The following is a 23,733-nucleotide window of genomic DNA, read 5'->3' as shown; positions in this document are numbered from 1 at the left end:
CAGGATACTGGACTTCCTAACAATATCCGGAATGGAATGCTCCAAGCATCTAGCTCCAACTACCATTCCACGTTCAAAGTCTGTTAATTCCCGTCGTGTGGCCATAGTCACAGCGGAAATCTTTTCACACAATGAATCACCTGAGTACAAATGGCAGCTCCGCCAATACACTGTGCTTTCATACCTTATGTACGCGATTCTACGGCCATTTGTGTATGTGCACATGTGTTATCCCATGACTTGTCACCTCAGCGTAGTTACAAGATACGATCAGAGCTCTTTAGCGGTAGAGAGCTACAAATACTGGGTGCCCATTATTGAACTACATGAAAAAAAAAAAACTTACATTAGTTACAAATTACGGCGTGCACACACTTTACTCAACATGTCACTACACATATTCGGAATTAAATTATGTCATATTCGTTGTGCCTGCCATAAATGGCGCTGATGTGGCGCAGACGAATAGCGAAATTCTGCGTGATCCGCTGAAGTGTCTGAACATCGATGCTGTCAATGGCCTCCTGAATGGCTGTTTTCAGCTCAGCAGAGGTTTGGGGGCTATTGCTGTACACCTTGTCTTTAATACAGCCCCATAAAAGGAGTCGCAGTTGTTCAGATCCGGAGAATACGGCGGCCAATCGAGGTCCATGCCAGTGGCCTCTGAGCACCCCAAAGCCAGAATGCGAACCCCAAACTGCTCCTCCACATCACCACTCTCCTGCTTCGATGGGGTCGAGCTCCGTCTTGCATGAGCCTCATCTTGTCGAAATCAGGGTCGCTTTGGATAATGGGGATGAAATCATATTCCAAAACCTTCGCGTAACGTTCGATAGTCACCGTGCCATCAAGTAATATCGCACTGATTATTCCGTGACTGGACATTGCACGCCACACAGTCACCCGTTGAGGGTGAAGAGACTTCTACATCGTCAAATGCGGATTCTCAGTCCCCCAAATGCGTCAATTTTGCTTATTGACGACGCCATCCAAATGCAAGTGGGCTTCGTCGCTAAATCAAACCACGCATGCGCATACTAATTCTCATCATGCCCCGCGCCCAACCGTGGAGTTTGAAAGTCCTAACGCAAACCGTTCAGAAGTTATGACGATTTCTTTTCATATAGCTCAGTAAGGGTCACCCTGTATGTAGGCACGAAGAGTAAGAGTGTAGAATGCTAACAACCTTTGTTTTATTTAAAAATCTTCAAGAGTTTTAACATAAAAATTCGGAGAGACTACTTTTCAGCATGCCCTCGTTGTTTGTGTGAGTGGCACATGTACTTTTCTAATTTTCGGACGAATAATTCTCAAATGATAGATATCTGTGCAATTCAATTTGTTTGTTTGTTTTGTTTTAGAGCGCAAAAACAATTGGAGTCATAGCGTTCAAGTCAAAACTATAGAACAGGAAGACAGAGAGGAGTTAAAAAACGACTACACGTAAATCACAATCGATGTAAGAGAAGACAATTAAAAACACGGACGTGAAGAAAGGTCTATAAAATAAACCATAGAGAAACGGAGGTCCAGAAGTAAAAATTAAATCGCCTTCGCCATATTTCTACGACGGATAAAAGGTAAAAAGCAGTCGACAGCCCGCGCGTCGTTCGCTAAAACGGCCGTTAACTCGGTCTAGTGGATAACGTTGCTGCTTCTGGATCACGGGGTCCCGGATTCGATTCCCGGCCGGGTTGAGGATTTTTCTCTGCCCGGGGACTGGGTGTTTGTGTTATCCTCATCATTTCACCATCATTATCATTCATGACAGTGGTTAGATTGGACTGTGTACAAAAATTGGGCTGTGTAAAAATTGGGACTTTGTACAGGCGCTGATAAGCGCGCAGTTGAGCGCCCCATAAACCAATGTCATCATCATTCGCAAACCCAAGCGCGAACATAAACGGTTAAAAATTGGGCTTTCCGTCAGGAAATGGTGGACACTTAAAACTTGGGCGCAATGTGCAAGAAGTGTTGGGGCAGCGCCACTTGACAAATGGCGATGGTTAAAAAGGCAGTGCCCAATACGCATCCTATTTAAAATGACCTCCTCCCGGCGGGAGGGCAGAGAGGAGGTCGCCCTAGCGGATGAGAGAGGCTTAATAATATGGAGCTTATTCCCATGAAGGGAGGACCAATGGCGATGCCGAAGTGACACCACCTTCTGACAGACGACAACACAGAGATCACCGGGGGAGGGGGGGGGGGGACCAGTGGGCTGAGGTACGAGGACAGCAGCCTTCACAACAGCGTCAGCAGACTCATTTCATCTCATTTCCTGGCAGACTGACATGACCAGGAGCCCACATAAACATCACAGTGGCTCCATCAAGAGTGAGCAAGTGACAGTTTTCCTAGACCCGTCACACTAAGGGACGGGCGGTGTAGTGCGCACAGAGACATTGAAGGGCGCCGATAGTGTCTGAGCAGAAGACACAATTGAAAAGCCTGTGTCGCCGGATGTACTCCGTGGCCTGATACAGGGGGAAGAGCTCTGCTGTAAAAACTGAGCAGTGTGTCTGAAGCCGATACCGAAACGTCAGCGCTAATTACGAAGGCACACCCGGTCAGTCCGAGAGCCATCAGTGTACTATCGCGAAGTTCCATGCGAGGGACGTGAAACTGAAGGTCATAGAGCGAGGCTGGCGTAATGTCCTTAGGAAGCAAATGAAGTCCTGGGTGAATACGGGCCGCCGCACAAAGCCAACGTGGTGAAGGGTTCACATCCACCGGGAAGTTACAGGTAGTGTGAAGTTAAGCAGCCGGGGCAAGAGCCGAAAGTGGACTCCAGGAGGTAACAGAACAGAGGCGGGCCCATACTGGTGATCAAAGGTATCATCGAAGAAGGAGGCATAGGATGGGTGGCCACGCATAGCAGACAAACGGCATGCATACCTGCTGAGGAGAATGTCACGGCAGTAGGTCAGTGGTAGTTTAGCAACTTCGGCATACAGACTATCAACGAGGCTAGTTTAAAAGGCGCCCGTGGCCAAACGGATGCCACGATGGTGGATAGTGTTGAGACGGCGTAAGAGGGATGGAAGTGCAGATGCAAATACGAAACAACCATAGTCTAGTTTCGAGCGGACAAGGGATCGGTACAAACGGAGGAGGGTGGTTCGATCAGCACCCCAGGAAGTACCTTTGAGGACACGTAGGACACTGAGGGACCGCGTACAGCGTGCTGCCAGGTAAGATACATGGGAGGACCAATAGAGTGTCCTATCGAGCATGAGCCCCAGGAATTTCGTAGTTTCAGCGAACGGAAGAGCAAAAGGCCCAAGGTGTAAAGATGGTGGGAGAAACCAATTGCGTCGCCAGAAATTCATACAACCGGTTTTGTCAATGGAAAAACGAAAGCCATTGTCGATGCTCCAGGAGTAAAGTAGATCGAAACATCGCTGAAGACGTCGCCCAATGAGACAGGTCCGTGACGAACTGCTATAGATGACAAAATCGTCGACAAAAAGGGAGCCGGTGACGGCCGGCGTGAGACAGTCCATTATAGGGTTAATGGCGATAGCAAAGAGGACGACGCTCAGGACAGAACCATGAGGCACACCGTTTTCCTAGACAAATTGCAATTTATTGGATGTTACGGTAAAGCGATGTGTTAATCACTGATGTAACAAATTATTATTATATTAACATACATTTTATTGTTATTAAACAACATATGATCATGATAGTAAACATTGTTTATTTTATTATTATTATTATTTAACCCGCAGGCATCTGTGGCGCGTTAAGAGTGGGGTGACTGCAAATTATATTTGGTGAGGGGGGAGGGAGGAGAGAATAACAAACCGTGACCCCCTTTCAGAACTGAACTTTATAGAAGAGGCCCTCAGTTTCAGTTCACAAGGGAATTTTTTTTGTAGAAGTCAATTTGATTTCATTTCGAACAGGACGCTAAAAATATAGACCGAAAGGCAGGGCTGAAGGTAAAGAAGGAGGCGCTAAAACTTTAGAAATATATGAAGTATTATAATTGGCAAGAGCTAGGCAACAGAGCCAATAATTTAGGGTCCAATTATCATTCTGTCCCGGGATCATTTATCGATCCATTAATCTCTGGGAAGGATTTTTTTAAAGTGAAAACATGCCAAGTTGTACTTCGAGTCGGGTCCACATTAAATGGTAGGTCCCCATATAACTGGTTGGGTACGTCGGTTCAAGGATTGAAAGAGAGCAACGCCATATTACGTCCAACACGGCTATGTCTAGTAACGCACTTGCTGTGTTGAAACCAACCTTCGGGTTACGGAAAGAGCACTTGGGACCGTTTCCGTGGCGCACAATGTATTGTATGTACCTCAATCCAGTTTGTTGAACTTAATTGTGACGCTCTCTCAAAACCGAAAAAAGAAACACGTGACTAATCGATCAGCTCTTTTCTAGACCTTCTTTTCATCATATTTGATAATGGCCTATTACCTGTGAAAAATCCAATAGAATCGGTCGGACGAGAGTTCTGTACCCGACTTCCTTAGTGTACTAATTGCGAATCTGTAGGATTAGAATAATCATTCTCACAAACATGTAGGTTCTCGAAAATCTTATTCGGTATTTCTACAATAGAGTGCCTGGGAGGATAACCCAAATATTTCACGGTTCGGCAACAGTCGCACTTTCGTGCTTCAAGGAGACATATTTGGCGGTTGCGTACGATCCAAGTGATTGATCGGTGATGGTGTTATCATGTATATAGCGGCTTTGTCACTATTTGCTCGCTTTGCGTTACTTACGCTCGTATGTGGGATCGGCTGCTAGTAATTGCCCAAAACAATTAGCTGGAGGCCTTCCATCGTATTGCAACATTTTTATTTTTATGACACCACCTCCTAGACTGAACCGTGTCGTTCGTAAGCTGTTTCAGAGAACCACCGACGTTAAGTATGTTCCTACACATGAAAACTGCAAACTACTGCAAGATGACTGACGAAGTGGTATTTATTGAACCACCTGGCAATATCTCCAATTTCCCTTCCCCATTCTCATCTTTGTACTATCCGAGTCTACGAGTATGTTTCGCCACTAATGATTTCCTTGTCGACGGGACATTAAAATATTACCTAGCTGATTCGGGGCATGCTGTTTCTGGATGGTAGGTCCGCAACTGTTCAGTACTGAGGAAATGTGATAATTTTTTTTTGTCAGTTTGCTTGTGTTATTCAGGTGTAACAGTAGACATATAGTCTAACTTGTCAATGAGAGTACTTGTTGCTCACAGTTTGACTTTGTGTACACAAGCTATTCTTGTTTTTTGGCACCAAACTGTGTTGCCTGCTACGGTTATAACAACGTGAGTAGATTGAGAATGGGCGTGTCAGCCCGAAACCGGTAATCACCGCAGCAAAAATTATATAATCATGCAACTGAGACGGAAAAAATAAAAACAAAATAAAAACACTTTACCTAACTACGTATCTTCATTCATTCACTCAACCTCAGCTAACAGGGGTTTTCTGAGCGTTAGTCAGTTAAGATATCTGACACTACAGTCACTTAAACTGTCGGACTTACGTCACGACCCCCCCCCCCCCTCAAAAATAAGATATTTTTCGTTAGGTGATGTACGGCATACGTACGTAATGTGCAGCAAATTATTTATCGGGGATTTCTTTATTACAGTTTGTAATACAACTTTTCTGAATTTACCTTGTTATTTTAGTTATTTATAACGAAAATCGAATTAAATATGAAGCAAGTAATGGCATGATGGGTTCTGTTCGAGATTAGAAATTGCTGAACCAGTCAAAGTAGGTGTCACCAACTGTGACAAAAACGAACCTAAAGTTTATGCTACGCTGCAGATCAGTTTGTCACTATAACAAAGGTGGAGTCTGTACATCCTACTAAACTAAACTGCGTCCGAACAGACCTCGGAAGGCCCAACGGTGCCGACCGACTGCCGTGTCATTCTCAGCCGACAGTCACTGGATGCTGATATGGAAGGACATGTGCTCAGCACACCGTTCTCCCGGCCGTTGTCAGCTTTCGTGACTGGAGACGCTACCTTTCAATTAAGTGGCCCCTCAGTATTGGCCTAGAGAGGGTTGAGTGCACCCTGCTTGCCAACAGCGCTCGGCAGACCTGGACGGTCACCAATCCAAGTGCTAGCCAAGCCCGATAGCTCTTAACTTCGGTGCTCTGACAGGAACCGTTGTTACCACTGCGGCAGTGCCGTTGGCCTGCACATCCTATTAGTCCAATATAGTATTTCAAAGAGCCGCCAGCAGAAGTCGCGCAAGCGTTTGATAAACAGCCCGTGCTATAGACAAACTTACCTGTTACCTGAAGCGTGCAATTTCACCCACAAATGAACTGATGTGCTCGTTTAATTTCATATGCCCACGCATCTTTGTTCTAAGATATGGCATGGTAGAATCCAAAATTTGTTAAATCTATAGTCGAAGAAAACTATTTGTTTCTCCTTTTCAATAAACACATAAGCCTTACAAAAGAAAAGAGAGATTAATGTTTAATGCCCCGTCGACGATGAGTGCACTGGAGACAGAGCACAAGCTCCCATTGGGGAAGGAAACTGTCCCTGTCAATTTCAAAGGTGCTATTCCGGCATTCGCTGTACGTGGTTTAGAGGAAACTATGGAGAACCTAAATCTGGATAGCTATCCTCCCAGTGCCTTAGCTAATACACTACCTCGCTCGCTGTAGGCCTGACAGTTTTTTGAAGGATGCCGTGTTTATGATCTACAGGGTGTCTAATAGGAATGACTAATACTGGTTCAAATGGCTCTGAGCACTATGGGACTTGATATCTGAGGTCATCAGTCCCCTAGAACTACTTAAACCTAACTAACCTAAGGACACCACACTCATCCATGCCCGAGGCAGGATTCGAACCTGCGACCATAGCGGTCGCGCGGTTCCAAACTGAAGCACATAGAACCGTTGGCCACTCCGGCCGGCAATGACTAATATTCAGGGATATTGCAGGAACGATGGTTCGAGGCAAGGAAGTCTTAGTAAACATGGGCTTTACATGCATACCTCAAAAGCTATGAGCACTTATTCAGTAGAAGAGATGTGTTTCACGATAACGAAGACGAACAAGTGCTCAAAGCTCTTACGGTATGCACTTTAGAGCCCACGTTTACTAGACTTTTTCCTTCGAACGATCGTTCCTGTTGTATCTCTGAAGATTGGCTACTCCTCCTGGGACACATAGTACACAACCCTGGAAGAATATTCTGAAAGTGTTTGTATGGAAGTGAAACGTGGATGAGGCAATTAAGACAAGCAAAGAATAAGAGCTTTTGAAGTGTGGTGCATAGAAGAATGCTAAAGATTAGGTGGCTAGATCGTGTGACTAATAAGAATGTACGGAACAGAACTGGGGAGAAAAAATTGTGGCATAACTTGACTGAAAGAGCGGAACGGTTGACAGGACACATCCTGGGGCATCAAGGAATTGTCAGTTTGGCAGTGGTAATGGAAGGATGAATTCAGTAAACAGGTACAAGTGGATGCTTGCACAAGGTAGCACGGAGAACTGCATCAAACCAGTCTTCAGACTGATGACCACAACAGAACCCTAGGCTGAACCTGTGGCGCTGGCCTTAACAGAGAAACTTTTTAATTAAGAGGGAAAGGGCGTAAAAATTTCGTGGGTCCTGGACTCGACGAAATGACATTTGGAATAACTTTCCCACGAAATCGAACTCACTTCAAACCGTCAAACTTTCGTTTGCAATTCTTTTAAAAATACTTGCGATTTTTTCATCAGAAGTGCCAAGCGTTAGTCGGGAAGCCACTGGGAGCTTGAGGCGGGGAAGTGTGGTGTTTGCAAGGTGCCAAATAAGCACATACAAAATAATTACGTCAACGTCTCCTACGGTTTAAGAGGTGCTGCACCACAATACTAAAACAAAGGCATTTTTTCTATATTTTTATTTGAGGGCCCATAGGTTGTACTTATCTGCATTACAAACCAGTTGCCAACATTCACATCAACTAAATGTTTCGTAAGATACAATCACGCACCAAGCAGTGCAGCTTACAATTCCTCCAGAATTCAAGCACATTTACGGTGTTGCACATATCACCGCTATAAAAGAAACAATTTTGTAGAATATTGACCCCATCAGATCGATAATTTTCGGGATAAAGATCGCCGGTAAATGTTGCAATGTTGCTTTTCTCGTCAATCCGTTCACCTTTTTTTGTTTACTTTTCCATCTCTTAGGCATGCCTATTTACAGTGCACTCGCATAGCGACTTCATTACGTCAAGGACACCCAATTCAAGCTTTAGAACTGTTTAGCCGACGGGCACTGAAAACAAAGTAAGGAAAACATGAATTAGCCCGCTTTCAGAGAGCGTTCTCACTATTCTAAAGAAATTATAAAGCATTACCTGTCTAGTGATTGATTGTGGCAAAGAACAACGATTAACTCCAAACTATGAAGAACTAATACTGGTGCTTGGAGACAAGCAATAAATAATTATGTTTATCGCATCCGATGTAACATGCCAGCTGAATCTAAGCGCACCTAAGACAAAAGATCGCGGTTCTGTAATGTCCATTAAATTTTGTATAATGATAAGATTAAGGAAATACTATTAGCGTCAAGCCTGCTAATTATCTGGGGCAAGTACCAAAAGTTTCCCTATGGTTACTTCCTAAAGTGAAATTACAGTAGGTACCGAAAATTGTTTGAGGACTCGCTGCGGCACTATACTGTCTTTTCATCCTTCACAAAACATGTGAAGTATAGGCCTACTATCAGAAAAATGCTACTAAGTTTACATCAACCGTTATACACACAAGACTTCGAAAAGCAACGAATTACGTCTTTCCATTGCGGCTATCGCGCAGTAAATGAAAAACAAAGTCTGGTCCATCGATTGTGATCTAACGTGTAGTTTCCATTTGGGACACTATAAAGTTCACCATGACATACACATAAGCAGCATCCTAGCTCCAACGGAAGTGTCTTTCGCATCAATTTCCTTGTCACATCCTCTAAGTCCTTTTCATAAGAATCATTCTTATGTTATCACCAAACATTTGTGGATTTCGCGAAGCCATATAGACTCCCGGAACGCAGTAATTAATGAAACAACAAACTTCCTGAAAAAAATCTTGTGTGTTCAGACCATTAATATATTCGTCGATTTCGAATACTCTGCCGCTGTCAGCAGTGCTTTCTTCTGCAAAACCAAAGGCAAGTGCTTTATCATAACGTCAGCTACGCTGAAAAGTGTCATTCCGCGGTACACAGAAAACGAAAATCATTCGCGCGGGTGGCGACATTGTTAACTTCAGAGTCCAAAGTCCCAAATACCTCCCAAGAGTACTTTTTACGGACTTCTTCATGAATCCATTAAAAGAACAGGACTTTGAGTTTTCAGCCCATTTAAACGGCTGTTTTCATCCGTGTGCAATTAATTTTTTTCCCTCCAATGACGCTTCAGTTTCTATGCGGATTAGGCTTTACGCCTAGTTCAAGCGAAAGTTAAATTTGATATCTGAGTATTGATTGGAATGATACAGTTTTGCAGTGGTCAATGTCCCTTTCTCCTCCATTCATTGTCCACTGCAAAATGATCAGTCTCAGCTATTCAAGCCGGCTACAAAATTATATAAGTACGGGATGTGTTTACATTATGCCACAGGAAAAAAAGAAAGAAAAGATGTGACTGCTGTAGCAATTTCTCCATTTTTGTAACGATGAACATAAATGGGTTTACAATTCAATCAAACTGTTAAAATTTCTTTGAACTCGCTGTGAAAGAAGTCCAGGAGATTCTGCACAGTTTTAATATTTTGAAAACTGTTCACGATTTTTTTAGCGAACGCCCAACTCTAATTTATTGGGCATAGTTTACAAAACTACTCATGTTCCTATTTTTTTCCCTGGGAAAAACCGAAAGACAAAACTTTAAGCACTTTTTTTTTTTTTTTTTTTTTTTTTTTTTTGTAAGAACAGCAAATAACAACATAACGGAATCCATGCGGATCCCTTTACGCAAGTTTTTTCCATTACATGATTATAGTTCAGCAAAATCTGCAATTTGCAGTGAGCAACAAGCTCTTTATTTCACTCGGAACAGGTGGTTGACGCCGGCTAGCGTTCACACTTCACAGTATAAACACAGCTCCGACGTCAACTTTCAGTGATTGGTGAAGCTGTTGTGTGGTTTTTCCATACATTAACGACGTCTTTACCAGGTGACAATGTTTGAAAATTGAAGTACTTTCGGAAATGAAAGTTTCTTACCTTTAACACGCGCGGTTCCTCGGAAATTCACGAGACGAAACAAACACACCACGTGCGTTGCAAAGAACTCACTGCATCCTGAGACCCGGCTACTATTAGTTGGAGTATCGGTACCACGTGACTGGCTTCTGGTGGGGGAGGAAACTTTGAGCGCCAAACGAGTACGGCAGCTGCTGAAGATTTGCTGCCATTCCCGGTTAGTTTGGTGTGCGGTGGTGTCTGAGGCTGTGGGCTGAAATACTATTACAGCAATGGCTGGAGAAGGTAAAGTTAAACTATTCCGCGCACTTATGGTTACAGAGCACATGTTCGCCATTACAGCTGCATGTTTGTAAACAGAGTAACATGTACTGAAGTATTCAAAATACTATTCTTTAAATTAGACGCATATTTTGTCGCACTATTAATCGCTGTTGTCCTTTATACTAATTATCGTACGGAGAAACTTGCGTGTACGTGGGTTAAATTTCTTATCACCAGAGGATTGATACAGTTTACTTTAAACTAGTCCGTTATAGGAATCTACATTTAGGGTCTTAATTAGAAAGACTGGGAGTGCGTCGACAACGGCAGCTTATAAGGCGCAGAGTAAGGCAAACAGAACATGTGACACAGCTGTAAGAATTATTTTAATTCACTGCTCGGTTTCTTTTATTTTCATGTTTTCAAACGGGCAGTGAAAGTTTGTTTGGCTGTAAAAGAAATCATTTTACATTCTTAAAGATTTACTTTTCAAATGTGCATTTTGTTTTTAATGTGTGCAGCACTGTAAGATTGTAATATCGTTATATGTGCCCACAAATAAAGGTATTTTCGGGGACAGTGACCCCTCTAAAATATAGGGCATTTGATACTGACTATTCTTGTTGTAGTAGTAGTAGTAGTAGTAGTAAACTCTAGTTCTCAGCCAAAGAGAACTTGTTTCTTGAAACATTTTGCACCATTTTTAAACTATAAAAATTGGAGAGCAGAAGAGCTAATAACAAATACTCCGCTCTATGAACATGAATATTTCAATAATAAGATCTTGTTGTTGCTGTCTGATTACAGCTTTAAGATAAACTTTTTGCATGCATGCCTTATTACTTCCAAAATACCGACCTCAGTAAGATAGGCACATAGTGTGGCTGTGCATGTTCTTAGCTGGTTTTAGCTGTGGTGCGATAAAAAATATTATGGCAAATTTGAAGACCAGCATAATTATAAATTAAAATGCTGTTAATGTAGAATTGGATGCATTAGTGATCAGTCAAGTGTTCAGAAAGCTAATTGGTTAGACCTGACCTAATGTGATAGTTTGTCACAGGTACTTTGCCTGTAGGTAGTGATCTATAGACAATAATAACCCCATTAACAAATCAGGTCTGATGTTAGACAAGTTTTGTGTGTCATTTGACTAGGCGCCGGGCCAAGTCGTCTATACCTCAAAAAGCATCGAACATATATTTAAAAAATTCTGCACTTGCTTTCTTTCCTCTTTTTTTATTTTTATTTTTTTTTTTTTATTTGCAGAAAGTGATTTAACCTACCTAGGTTATAGAGGTGGTAGCACAACAAATGCAGCAAATATTGGATCGTAGTAGAAACACACAAACCAATATATACTTGTGACTACCATCAAAAATACAGTGACTGTGTGGAAAAAGAAAAGGGGGTCACACACAGGAGGAGGGAAGACAGTACACCGTATTAGCTGTAAGGGTCACAAAAGTTAACACCTAAAGCAAATTCAGAAGAAAGCTGGTTAAGTGACTGTTACTGAATGTAGAAGGGGAGGGGGGGGGGGGGTGCAGCAAGGAGTATTTCTGGCTTCTTTGAAACAGTATCACTTACAGTATGTGATCTTTCACTTACGATTTGTCATTAGGTAGACTTCCATATAATTAAGAAACAATAGTGTCATAATATTGCTGTATTAATTGTTTGATACACAAGAGTACACTTAACTCGGGTTGGAATGAAATATCTCACACACATCTAGACAGGGGAATCTGCAAATTGTGATGGAAAATAATACACTAAGAATATTGGGCTGTCTAACAACAGTACACATTCATATACCTTCAAGTAAGACATCTTTTTTGCAGTGCAGAGGATTTCCATCCACTTCTTATTACCCCTATATATTTCATCCATACAGTGATGAGGGAAGATCACTTCACGCTGATGACAAATAAGTGACTACTCCAATAAGTTTCATTATTCATGTTTGTTGTAACCATTAAAGATGGGTGGTAAAGGGGGAGGGGGGGGGGGGGTTGTAGCCATAACATGCTCAGCACATAAAACCTCAAATCTCAAATGCCGTGATACAAAAGATAGTTTAAATACAGTGTCAGTGTAATTTCTTTCTTTCATTATCGTAATGTAGTAAGTCGTTGTTCCCCAGTAATTTATTTTTTTTATTTATTTAAATGTCAAGTTCCATAGGACCAAATTGAGGAGCAAATCTCCAAGGTCATGGAACGTGTCAGTACATGAACTTAATGAACTTACAACATAAAAAGTAATAACGGATAAAAATAAATGTTCATGAACCTGAAAGAAAATCGGTCCATAAGTTTAAGCAAACGCTATCAGCAATACAATGAGAATCATCTTAATTTTTCAAGGAACTCCTCGACAGAATAGGAGTGACCCATGAGTAAACTCTTCAGTTTTGATTTGAAAGCGCGTGGATTACTGCTAAGATTTTTAAATTCGAGTGGCAGCTTATTGAAAATGGATGCAGCAGTATACTACATACCTTTTTGCACAAGAGTTAAGGAAGTCCGATCCAAATGGAGGTTTGATTTCTGCCGAGTATTAACTGAGTGAAAGCTGCTAATTGTTGGAAATAAACTAATATTGGTAACAAGAAACGACAATAAGGAATATACATATTGAGAGGCCAATGTCAAAATACCCAGACTCGTAAAAAGAGGTCGACAAGAGGTTCGTGAACTCACACCACTTATTGCCCAAACCGCCCGTTTCTGAGCCAAAAATATCCTTCTAGAATGGGAAGAGTTACCCCAAAACATAACACCATACGACATAAGTGAATGAAAATAAGCAAAGTAGACTAATTTACGTGTCGAAATATCACTCACTTTCGATACCATTCGAATAGTGAAAATGGCAGTATTAAGTCTTTGAACAAGATCCTGAATGTGGGCTTTCCACGACAGCTTACTATCTATCTGAACACCTAGGAATTTGAACTGTTCAGTTTCACTAATCATATGCCCGTTCTGTGAGATTAAAACGTCAGGTTTTGTTGAACTGCCCCTGCACTCTTTAAAGATATTCAGTTGTCCATAGTAATTATTGCCAACCTAGCGAAGTATTAGTGGTTAGTGTACTGGATTCACATCTGAGAGGACACTGTTCAAATCCCTGTCCTGCCATCCAGCTTTAGGTTTGACATGATTTCCCTAAATTGCTCCAGGCAAATGCTGGGATGATTGCTTTGAGGACGACACAGCTGATTTCCTTTCTCATTTTGTAATCATAGCTTGTGTTTCCTTCTTTCCTTGTACTTCTACCACTGATCAACAACTAATCCTATAGAGTAGATGGCATTTTATCCATAGACAGTCACTCGAATCTACGTATTACATTTCATTGCTTTCAGAGGCTCAACATGATAGTCATCACTACTAACTCTTATTCTTCCTTGTGTACGTATTTTGCAGTGTTCATTATTGAAGATTCATCTTGTCTTTCCTTTCTTTTTTTCCAGGAAACTACAAGTTGGGTAAACTTGTGATTGAAGGAAAGACTAAGAAAGTGTGGGCTCTAGAAGACTCACCTGATCTGGTTTATGTTGAAAGTAAAGATCGAATCACAGCAGGAGATGGTGTGAAAGCTCATGACTTGGAGGGTAAAGCAGCCGTATCAAACAGAACGAACTGCAAAGTTTTTGAGCTACTCAATTCAGTTGGTAGGTGATATGACCACTTAGCTTTTGCATGGAAGTGCCAATTGTGGTGTTTTGTTGTATAAAGTTAGCATATGCTGTGTTCCATACCTTTAAGCAGTTATGTTTGTTTAAATATTGGTCCAGTACACTAAGGAAGGCTGCAAGAAAAGGGCCGGCCGGTGTGGCCGTGCGGTTCTTGGCACTTCAGTCTGGAACCGCGTGACCGCTACGGTCGCAGGTTCGAACCCTGCCTCGGGCATGGATGTGTGTGATGTCTTTAGGTTAGTTAGGTTTAAGCAGTTCTAAGTTCTAGGGGACTGATGACCACAGAAGTTAAGTCCCATAGTGCTCGGAGCCATTTTGCAAGAAAAGGTGAAGTCACCAATGGCAAAATTTAGCAGTTTGAGTGTAAATACATAGTGAGTGTATGTCAGTAAAATTTGATTTAATTTTTACAGGGCTAAAAACTTCATTTGTGAAGCATGCGGGTGAGAAGGCATTCATTGCTAAGAAGTGTGAAATGGTGCCAATTGAATGGGTAACGCGAAGATTAGCAACAGGTTCATTTTTGAAGAGGCATCCTGGAGTTCCTGAAGGGTATCGCTTTAACCCACCTCTGCAAGAAACCTTTTACAAGGTTAGCTGTTGTTTACTTATAAATTGATATATTGGGACAGTGTTCTAATTTCAGTTGAAAATGAGACTGAGTACTTGTAAATGATGTACACAGGAGTCTTGCAAATCTGGCCATTTTTTGCACGTATGGCTGCCAGATCACTTCGAGTGTGTCAAATTTAATTTAAATATATAGGCACTATACATTATTAAATCTAAAGATACATTAATTTTCATAGAAAACATAGTTCTTGGGTGTGTACATAAAGAGTCCTGTTGATTGCTCACCACAAACGTGTCCCCAATTTTTAGTTGTTGCAATGAGGACAGGTGATGCCAGCACGCATCCGCTTTACAAGCATTGCATCAGTACTCCATGTATCTGGTTGTTGCATAATATACTCCAGGAAGGTGTCTGCAGCTTCAGCACAAGCAGTGTGAGAAATCTTCATGTTCTCTCTTCTATTTTCTCGTCACATTTATCATTATTTTTCTGCACACTTTCAATTATTTCTTCATCACTTTTCTCCATTTGGTCGCTTAATAACATATTCTTCTTCAGTTTTGCCTTTTTCTCAGATTATAGCATTGTTTAACATTGTAATTAACATCATTATAGCACTAAATGGTTCATTGTTGTACACATCATTTCTGCTTGTTGGACGAGATGCCAGATGTGGGTGAGATAAATAAGGTGGTGGACTACTGAATGCCGAATTAGAGTTCAGTATATCGTAAATGTTGATTTATATAATATATATTATTACTTAGAACTTCTTTCTGATGATCTGTGATTTGTCATTTTCTTTTCTGCAGGATGATGCTAATCATGATCCACAGTGGTCAGAAGAACAGATAATATCAGCAAACTTCAACTTAAATGGTGTAGTGATTGGCCAGGATGAGGTTGATATAATGCGCAAAACAACTGTTGTTGTCTTTGAAGTTTTAGAAAAAGCATGGGCTGAAAAAGATTGTGCTCTCATAGATATGAAAATAGAATTTGGAATTGATTCCTCTGGTAAGAAACATTTCAACATTTCTCATTTACATAAACAAAATGAAGTTCTGTGCCCTGTGCATGCAGATTTTTGTGTGATGCTGTTACAGAAACATATTACAGAATATAATGATAACATTGCATTGTGAAACTAGTTAATATTATTAGCACTTTTCAGATATAAATTAAGTATTTTAAATGTGGACCGAGAGGCAGATGTGATCAGGAATATATGGTGCACAGTGTGATATGACCATGATAAATGCAAAATGAGGCAATTATTAGTTAGGTTTCCATCTTATCCACCTGTAATTAGATATCTGGATATTTCCATGCACTAAAAGAATAACAGTTTACCTTGCATATTGTTGTAATTGTTTTATTATTATTATGAGGAGAAGTTTGTGCAGCTTTCTTTTGTTCTGTTTTGCAGGGCAGATTTTAATATCAGATGTAATTGATAGTGACTCTTGGAGACTGTGGCCCTCAGGAGACAAACGCCTGATGAAGGATAAGCAGGTGTATCGAAATCTGAGTAAGGTTACGGATGAGGATCTTGCTACAGTTAAGAGAAATTTCATCTGGGTTGCTGAGCAGTTAGAAACTATAATACCAGTTCCAAAGTGTTTGGTAAGCTAATGATAAACAGCATTTTATTGTAATATAAGCATTTTAATTGTGATCTTACGTTCATTCACTAATGTCTTTTCTTACTTCCCAAAACAGGTCGTTATACTTATGGGCTCTCCAGCAGATGAAAAACATTCTTCAGTTATTGCAGACAACTTGAAAGCTATGGGTATTCCATGTGAAATGAGAGTAACGTCTGCACATAAGAACACAGATGAAGCTCTTAAAATAACTGCATTTTATGAAGGTATCTTTATTGTGATGAAATAATATTTCATAAAAAAGGTTGTAGTAGTGGACATATATATAATGTACATGTATTTCTTGACAACTGCAGGTTGTGGCCAGAAAGTAGTATTCATTGCCGTTGCTGGGCGAAGCAATGGTCTTGGACCTGTTCTTTCAGGAAACACATCTTTCCCAGTTATCAATTGCCCACCTGTGAGAGCAGATAATGTCGCACAGGACATTTGGTCTTCATTAAATATACCATCGGGTAAGTATCAAAACAAAAAGATTGTCAATTAATTTCTGTACATAAAAGAAACATTACACAGGCAGATGCTGTCCATTTTGCAACATTCATCTAGTAAGTCATTGATATAGGTTTTGCATAGCACAGTGCAATGTGTCACATGGTGTATTTGGTGTTTCCTCTTCAATTAGTGTGCTCAGCTTAGAAAGTTCTTGGTTTAATCTGGTATGCAATATTTTTAAGAATGTCCCAGTAAAAAGAAGTCACAGACTGAAAGATTTGGAGACTATGGTGGCAAGGCAATGTTAGCAGTCTTTGAAATTAAGGTATTCCTGAACATACGTTTTGCTGCTGCCAGATGGCTATCAATGTGTAGGTAACACCATCCACTTCAATGTGCAGAAAATCAAGCTCTGGAAATGTATGTAATCTTGGAGAGAAAAATCTCTAACGTTCAGATGTCAGTGACAGAAAAGAAGGGACCTATCATTTCCACAACACGGCACACAATACGGTAACTTCGGTACTGTGTAATTGATGCTGATTAATCTGAACATTGTTTCTTTTAGCCCAGTAACAAAATCCGCTCATTCACGTAACCACATACATGAAAATTGGTTCCATGAGGCATACAAGGATTCTGAATTAAGTTTACATCATTACAGTCTTTAACTAACAATTGTTCACAAATTTGCAGACACGGGACACAGCCATTAGGATTCAGGTCTTGCACAATCTGAAGATTGTATGGATAAAATTGAATTTGGTAAGAGTATACTTTAAGCTATTCATCTCCGGGCAGGATGTGATAGCAGTACTGAAATTCTTGTTGCGCAGTTTCCAAATTGTCACTTTGTTGATAAATTATAAGCACAAACACTGCCCGCTCTGCACTGCTCCACAGTGACTAAACATTTGTTATTGCTATACAGTTTGACACCTTTTACCCACTTCAGCCACTGCTCCAGGGCTGTTACAATCATCTTAAAATATTTTTCTTTCTCTGTGCCGCTCTACATGCATGGGACACTGGAAGAGGGCAGTGAAGGCAATGATGCGAAACATTGTGCTGTGGTGTTAATTGAGCAGGAGCTATATCAGGAGCATGAATATACTGAGCCCATGAAAACTTAATTTAACAAGATTTTAGTCAACCAAAATATTATTGGATCTGAGAGTGAGGGCACTGTGGTCACCTTATCATGAGTTTTTGAGAAGTTTCATGAGGACTCACTGAACCACTTGATAGCATCTCTGCTCTGTCTTAAACAATCACAGTGTGATGTGTTTTCCTTAGTTATGACTGTAATTGTTTACTGTAATGTCACCACATGTTTCTAATAGCTGCTACATGAAGCAAAGTGCTGTAATATCATGGGAGGGTAATAAAACTGGCCTTGTTTTGAGCATTAAGGTGTAAGTTAGTAAACATAGTAGGCATTCATTCCCTACCTCCCTGGATAGTGTCAGGGAATAGAATCCATGCAGTTGGAGTTTCATTAAGGTCGTATTGTGAATTCAATAACAGTTGTTCCTCACAAAGCATTGCCCGTTGCGGTAGATATAAGTTGACTGGGGTATGTAACTGCTGCTGTCGGTGGTCCAGTTAGCCACACGCTCATCTTGGTTCATGATGATGGCAGCAGCATACCAGTTCAAACTCACGCTGCTACATAAGATGAGAAGCCGTAGCTGATAGCACAGTGACTGCTGCACAATTTAGGAGTCAGTGTTGCTTTGTGGGTGGTCACCATGTGTAGCAGGAACTGTTTGGTGGAAGTCACGTGCATTATGTTGAGCTATAGCTTACAATGATCATACACCTCCGCTGTTTTTAAAGGGACAAGTGAACAGTACAGGGTACACTCAACACCACAATGCTTGGGGTGAAATGCTCTTCCAGTAGAACAATACATGTGCATACATCTCGTGCATTACACAGTGCGCTCTGATACTGTCATTAGCTCACCTGCTGCTATGTTAGTTAATTGGAGGGTTGGATTGGTGGAGAGAATGATGTGATGGCATCAGGTCCAGTCTGCTTTGCCAACATCTCTCGACCAATTGCAACAGGTGGAAGTAACTTAGTTTGATATTTCCCCAAGATGACACGACATACGTATGGTCAGATAAGTGATTCTAGCTAGAGGTGTGTCACATTGTGTTTATGATAATAAGCTTTGCACAGTCTGTATAATATGAGTAATATGTCATTCATATGGAACTTCTACTTTGTGATGTTAATTTTTTGATTAGATTGATGAGCTTTTACATTTGAAGTGCCTGGATTGTGTGTGTGACAAATACGAAAGGGTAATAAAGGATACATAGAATGGAAGCTGCTATGAGACCCACGGGAGAATGAGACCAGTTAGTAGGAGCTGTGTAATAAGCATATAAGACTTTGTAACATTATGCATTGATTGATACTAAAATGTAATCTTCATTACAGTTCAAAGTGTCATTCTTGTAAGAAATTCATTGTGATGTGGATAGTGGTGAAGTATAGGTACACTGAATATTTCTTTATTTCACTGAACAAGTATCAAGTGTTGAATCCATAACCATTGGAACCAAAATATTCAAATAGCATTGCAGAACAATTATAAGGCATGTGTCATGATATTCCGTTCAAGTATTGAGAAGAGAAGAACAGCTGGTGTGAAGATATGCTTAACAACCTGTTTTCCAGATACAGTAGTTTGTATGTTCAGATGTATTATGTAAAATTCTTTCTTCGGATGAAAAAGTAATTAATTAATGGGAATGACATGTGGCATAGGTCTCTTTTTCTCAAGTGAAAAATAGATGGATGCAAAAAGACTATCTCTAATGAAAAAGATTTTATATTTATGTAGTCCTTAGATGGACACTTCGGTGTGCCATATACAAATTCTAATTTTGGAGAAAAGCATACTTACAGGCTTTCCTTTCTTTACTGCAAATAATACAAATAGCACACATGAAAATATACATAATTAACATAGGGAAATTAGTTAGACATTTGCATTCCAGTGGTTTGTTTTGTATTCTTATTTATAGTAACTGAGATTTTGAGAAAAAGTAACTATGTCCACTTAACAAACTTCATTGAAAGAAATGTAGGCACCAGGGAATCAGGAGACCACTTGCAGATGCGAAATTTGTGTGAGCCCTCTTAGATGCAGCCTCCTACATAATTGTAGGACAGTGTGATAGTGGAGTCCTGTGGAGTGTTGGGGTGTTAATGAGACACCATTCAGTTAAGTAATTTATTAGCAAGAGTTTTACATTCATTTTGTCTCCTTCCTGGTGCTGCCTAGCAGTGGTTGTGCTCAGCCTACATTGCACGAAGGTGTGGAGTAGCATGTCAGTGGCCTGAAAGGAATCTGCAGGCAAAGACTCTTACCCTGTAAGGGGTCGGTACTGGGGCCCTGCCATAGGAGGGTACTGTGGCCAGCACATTGTTATAACCTAATGTGGCTGTGCGAGCCTCACTGCTCTCATTGAGTGAAGCTGCACATTTGACTGGCCCCAGAAATCTTCATGCTCCCTGTTGTCAGTTGTCTATTCAAGGCGACTCTTTTCCTGACTTCAGTGCCACCTACAGAGTATTTGAATATCGCTAGTATTGGAATGGAACATACATATTATGAATAAAAGTCTGGTTTTTAGATTGTTATTTATGATTTGTATTCTGGAGCTTTTGCACAAAGGTGTGTAGCAGAAATAAAGATCTAAAACTCTAGTACAGATGACTGATAAACTATTATTATGAATCCCCTTAAATTACAGCCATTTTACTTCTTGCGCATTGGTAGCATACTTTCAGTAAACAGTAAAGACTTTGACCCATTCAGTGTATGACACTGTCATTTATCTGCATTCACATCACCTGAAATGAGATTTTTACACAAATTCCATCCAGTGTTCAGGTACATAATTATCATGCTTGTGGTGTGCTTTTTCAGTGACAGCAAAATCGTCACTTGCTTGCTCGGACTTCTTGTTCCCTGTACTAACAAGATAACATCCTGCAATGGCAGTTCTTACATTCCTGTTTTGTTTCCAACAACTGTTGGAATATGTGAAAGAATTTCTGAAAAAGATTCATTCTTTGCATTTCCAATGCTATCTTTCCCTGCAAAATTCTAAATATGGATTATCTGAATATGAAACTACGTGCTTAAGCAACCCTCATATACCAGTACACATAAATATTAACTTAAAACTTGAGATACACAAATGTGTGTGGACTGTTGTTTCTTTACTTATGTACTTACTTACTTGCTTGCTTGTGCTTGCTTACTTCCACATCAGTCCCTGAATCATTGTAAACTTGAAACTTTGCATCACAATCCTCCCCATTCAACAGTTGGTGGACATGGCTCACTGTATTGCTGAACAAAGGCATTTCACTTCCTGGAAGTACACAAATCTGTTAACAGATACTGGCACAACACTCGTTTAAGCATATTTTCTGTTTTTTGCCTGATAGATCTGTATATCAACACAACTGAAAAATAGCAAAATTGGAGGTAGTTATTTCTTTGACTGAAACATCCATATGTAATTGTTGCTGTTATTTGGAATATTCATGTCATTATTGAGGTATTGTACTTACTGAAGCACTGTACTCTTATAAAATAATACTTCATGATTTAACTGGCAGTTTCTGTAGTCTTTAACACTTATTATGTTGGTTTTTATATATGTATGGATAGAAAAAAAATATCCCACTAACACTGCTTCTTGAATGACACTTTAACCTGTGTATACTTTCGAGCCAAATTGGCAGTCATGCTGTGGTAGTTGATTTGCTATATATATGTCACTGAACTTTTGTGGAAGTTCTAATTTTGGTTGGTGAGGTGTCACTTTCATTAGCTGGCAATGCATATGTCATTTTTTATATTACTGTAGTTAATAATTACAGTGTCCAAAGCTGACAAGACATAGAACATGAAATATTATAATAAAAAATCTGTAATTGATTTGGACTTAAGTAGTATGTAAAGATCATTATTGTTGTGGACACTCATTGTGCATTTATTTTACTAATATGACCTGTAATCATTCACATACAGAGCAGTAACACACACAGAATAGCATTATTCTGAGCCAACAGCTTAGTAACAGGTACTAAGTTTCCTCTTGATGGCTCTTTCGTAGGTCAGTGCTAAACATGCATTCTGTTACTCATTTATTCTTGTTTTACATGTGAAATTTATCCACAGGACAGGCCCAATCATATACACTGAGCAACCCATTTCTGTACCGACTGTTGTCATTTCTTAGTACTTGGATGGAGCATCATGACACATGCCTTGCAATTGTTCTTTAATACAGTTAGAAATATTGTTATGCCTTATCAATGACAGAACCAAAATGTTCCAATAAAACTTGCACAACCCTTTCCGTTGACTGCATCATAATGCTATTCTTCAGACACATCCTGTTTGCAGAACATTGTGTTAAAAAATTACAGCACAATTTTTTTTTTCTAATCCACATTATGCATCATTATTTTCTGTAAAGCCTTTTAAAACATGTGTGATTTATTTTTTTGTTTTTTACATACTGATGTAGCTATTGTAAACAATTGTTTGTTGTGTATCTCTTACAGGCTTAGGGTGCACAACTGTGGTGTATCCTGAAGCTGCTGCCTTGGCCGCAGCTCAGATTCACGGTTTGTGTGACTATGTTGTGTGGTCACGTCTTAGAGTGAAGAAGCTGCAGAACTTCATCAATCTGAAAGTTGCAGATAAAAAGATGAGAAATCTCAATGTGCAATGATATGTAGCATTTGGAAACAGTCTGCTCTCAGTTTAAAGGTGATGCCATGCAACTACTAATTGGGACCATTGATTTGGGAACATTTTAATGGCAGTGATTGTCAGTCTTCCATTAGATGTACTGTAATTTGTATTTCAATAGATATTTTTATAAAATCATACATAGCAATGCTCCAGAAAGTAAATGAGCTGTATTATTCAATAGTCTTTGAATAACTTGTTCCTTTGCATACTGTTTTTATGCTTCTGTGCACTTTATTTCAAGTTTTATGTGCCATATAAGAAATTGCCAATGATGATGGTATATTTTCATATTCCAGTATAGCAAGTAATTCGTAAATTGTCTATATAATTTGTTGACTGATAGCTTATAAAAAAATTTTCACTAATTTCATTTAATAAAATATATTAAAAAGTAACTCTTTATGCCATTTGATAAGAAAATATCACTTCCTCTGTACCTAACATCAACCATCTTTCTTTAAATTTCCCAATAATTTTGAACAAACCATAGTAATACACTACCTTCCATATGATTATAGTGGTTCCATTTGGTAAATATGCGAAAGAATATCAGAAGTCAGTGGTTGTTGTATGTTATGAGGGTAACTCAAAGTAAGTTAGCAGGCAGCAGGTTAAAAATCAGTATTTATTTTGACAGTTGTGCAGGCTGGGGCAGAAACTAATGGAAACTAAATTTTTGTTCAGACATCAGTTATGTTATGAAATCTTGCCACAGTTCACTGCTTGACGTCCATCGACGTGTGCAGCCCAAACAACAAAATGGATTTCCACACAGGCATTTACAGTTGTTTCTTATAGTTATACAGTAAAAGTGAAATTGTTGAAGTGCAAGCAGTGATGGAAGGCATTCAAATAGTAGTGAAATTACATGTTATAAAATACTGAAGAGAGAAGCATAAAAATTCAGGAGACTGAAAAATACATGAACTTTGAAGCTGTAAAAGGCCATTAAGTAAACTTGTAAGAAGTGAAACTGCAGATCAGAGAAGTAACTTCTGTGTTTTGTTTTGTGGTTCATGGAGTGTTACTCTCACTAGGATGACAATTGGGAAGTGACAGTGTAG

General features: G+C 39.9%; 2 protein-coding genes across 2 annotated transcripts in view; one reads left to right on the top strand and one right to left on the bottom strand.

Annotated features, from left to right (window-relative positions):
* Positions 1-10,352, bottom strand: part of LOC124569456 (amidophosphoribosyltransferase-like) — a 253,058-nt gene extending 242,706 nt beyond the window's left edge. The window contains exon 1 of the mRNA XM_047131066.1: positions 10,248-10,352. The gene's annotated coding sequence lies outside the window, so the exon portion shown is untranslated. The remainder of the gene's footprint in view (positions 1-10,247) is intronic.
* A 17-nt stretch (positions 10,353-10,369) lies between these two features.
* On the top strand, positions 10,370-23,064 carry LOC124569455 (multifunctional protein ADE2-like). Its single transcript, XM_047131063.1, has 8 exons — positions 10,370-10,511; positions 13,972-14,172; positions 14,610-14,788; positions 15,583-15,787; positions 16,200-16,396; positions 16,493-16,643; positions 16,734-16,892; positions 22,477-23,064. Exons 1-8 carry the CDS (start codon positions 10,499-10,501, stop codon positions 22,644-22,646), a joined length of 1,275 nt encoding a protein of 424 aa, XP_046987019.1. The 5' UTR covers positions 10,370-10,498; the 3' UTR covers positions 22,647-23,064.
* Positions 23,065-23,733: the final 669 nt, after the last annotated feature.

This window comes from Schistocerca americana, unplaced genomic scaffold, assembly GCF_021461395.2.
Source record: "Schistocerca americana isolate TAMUIC-IGC-003095 unplaced genomic scaffold, iqSchAmer2.1 HiC_scaffold_15, whole genome shotgun sequence".
In the NCBI taxonomy this organism is placed as follows: Eukaryota; Metazoa; Arthropoda; class Insecta; order Orthoptera; family Acrididae; genus Schistocerca; species Schistocerca americana.
This window is presented reverse-complemented; position numbering and strand designations above follow the sequence as displayed.

Bases quoted from the DNA above. Each gene is read 5' to 3' on its own strand.
- LOC124569455 (XM_047131063.1), top strand. The intron at 14,173-14,609 runs GTAGGTGATATG...TAATTTTTACAG, and splicing joins TGAGCTACTCAATTCAGTTG to GGCTAAAAACTTCATTTGTG. The intron at 16,397-16,492 runs GTAAGCTAATGA...TTCCCAAAACAG, and splicing joins TACCAGTTCCAAAGTGTTTG to GTCGTTATACTTATGGGCTC.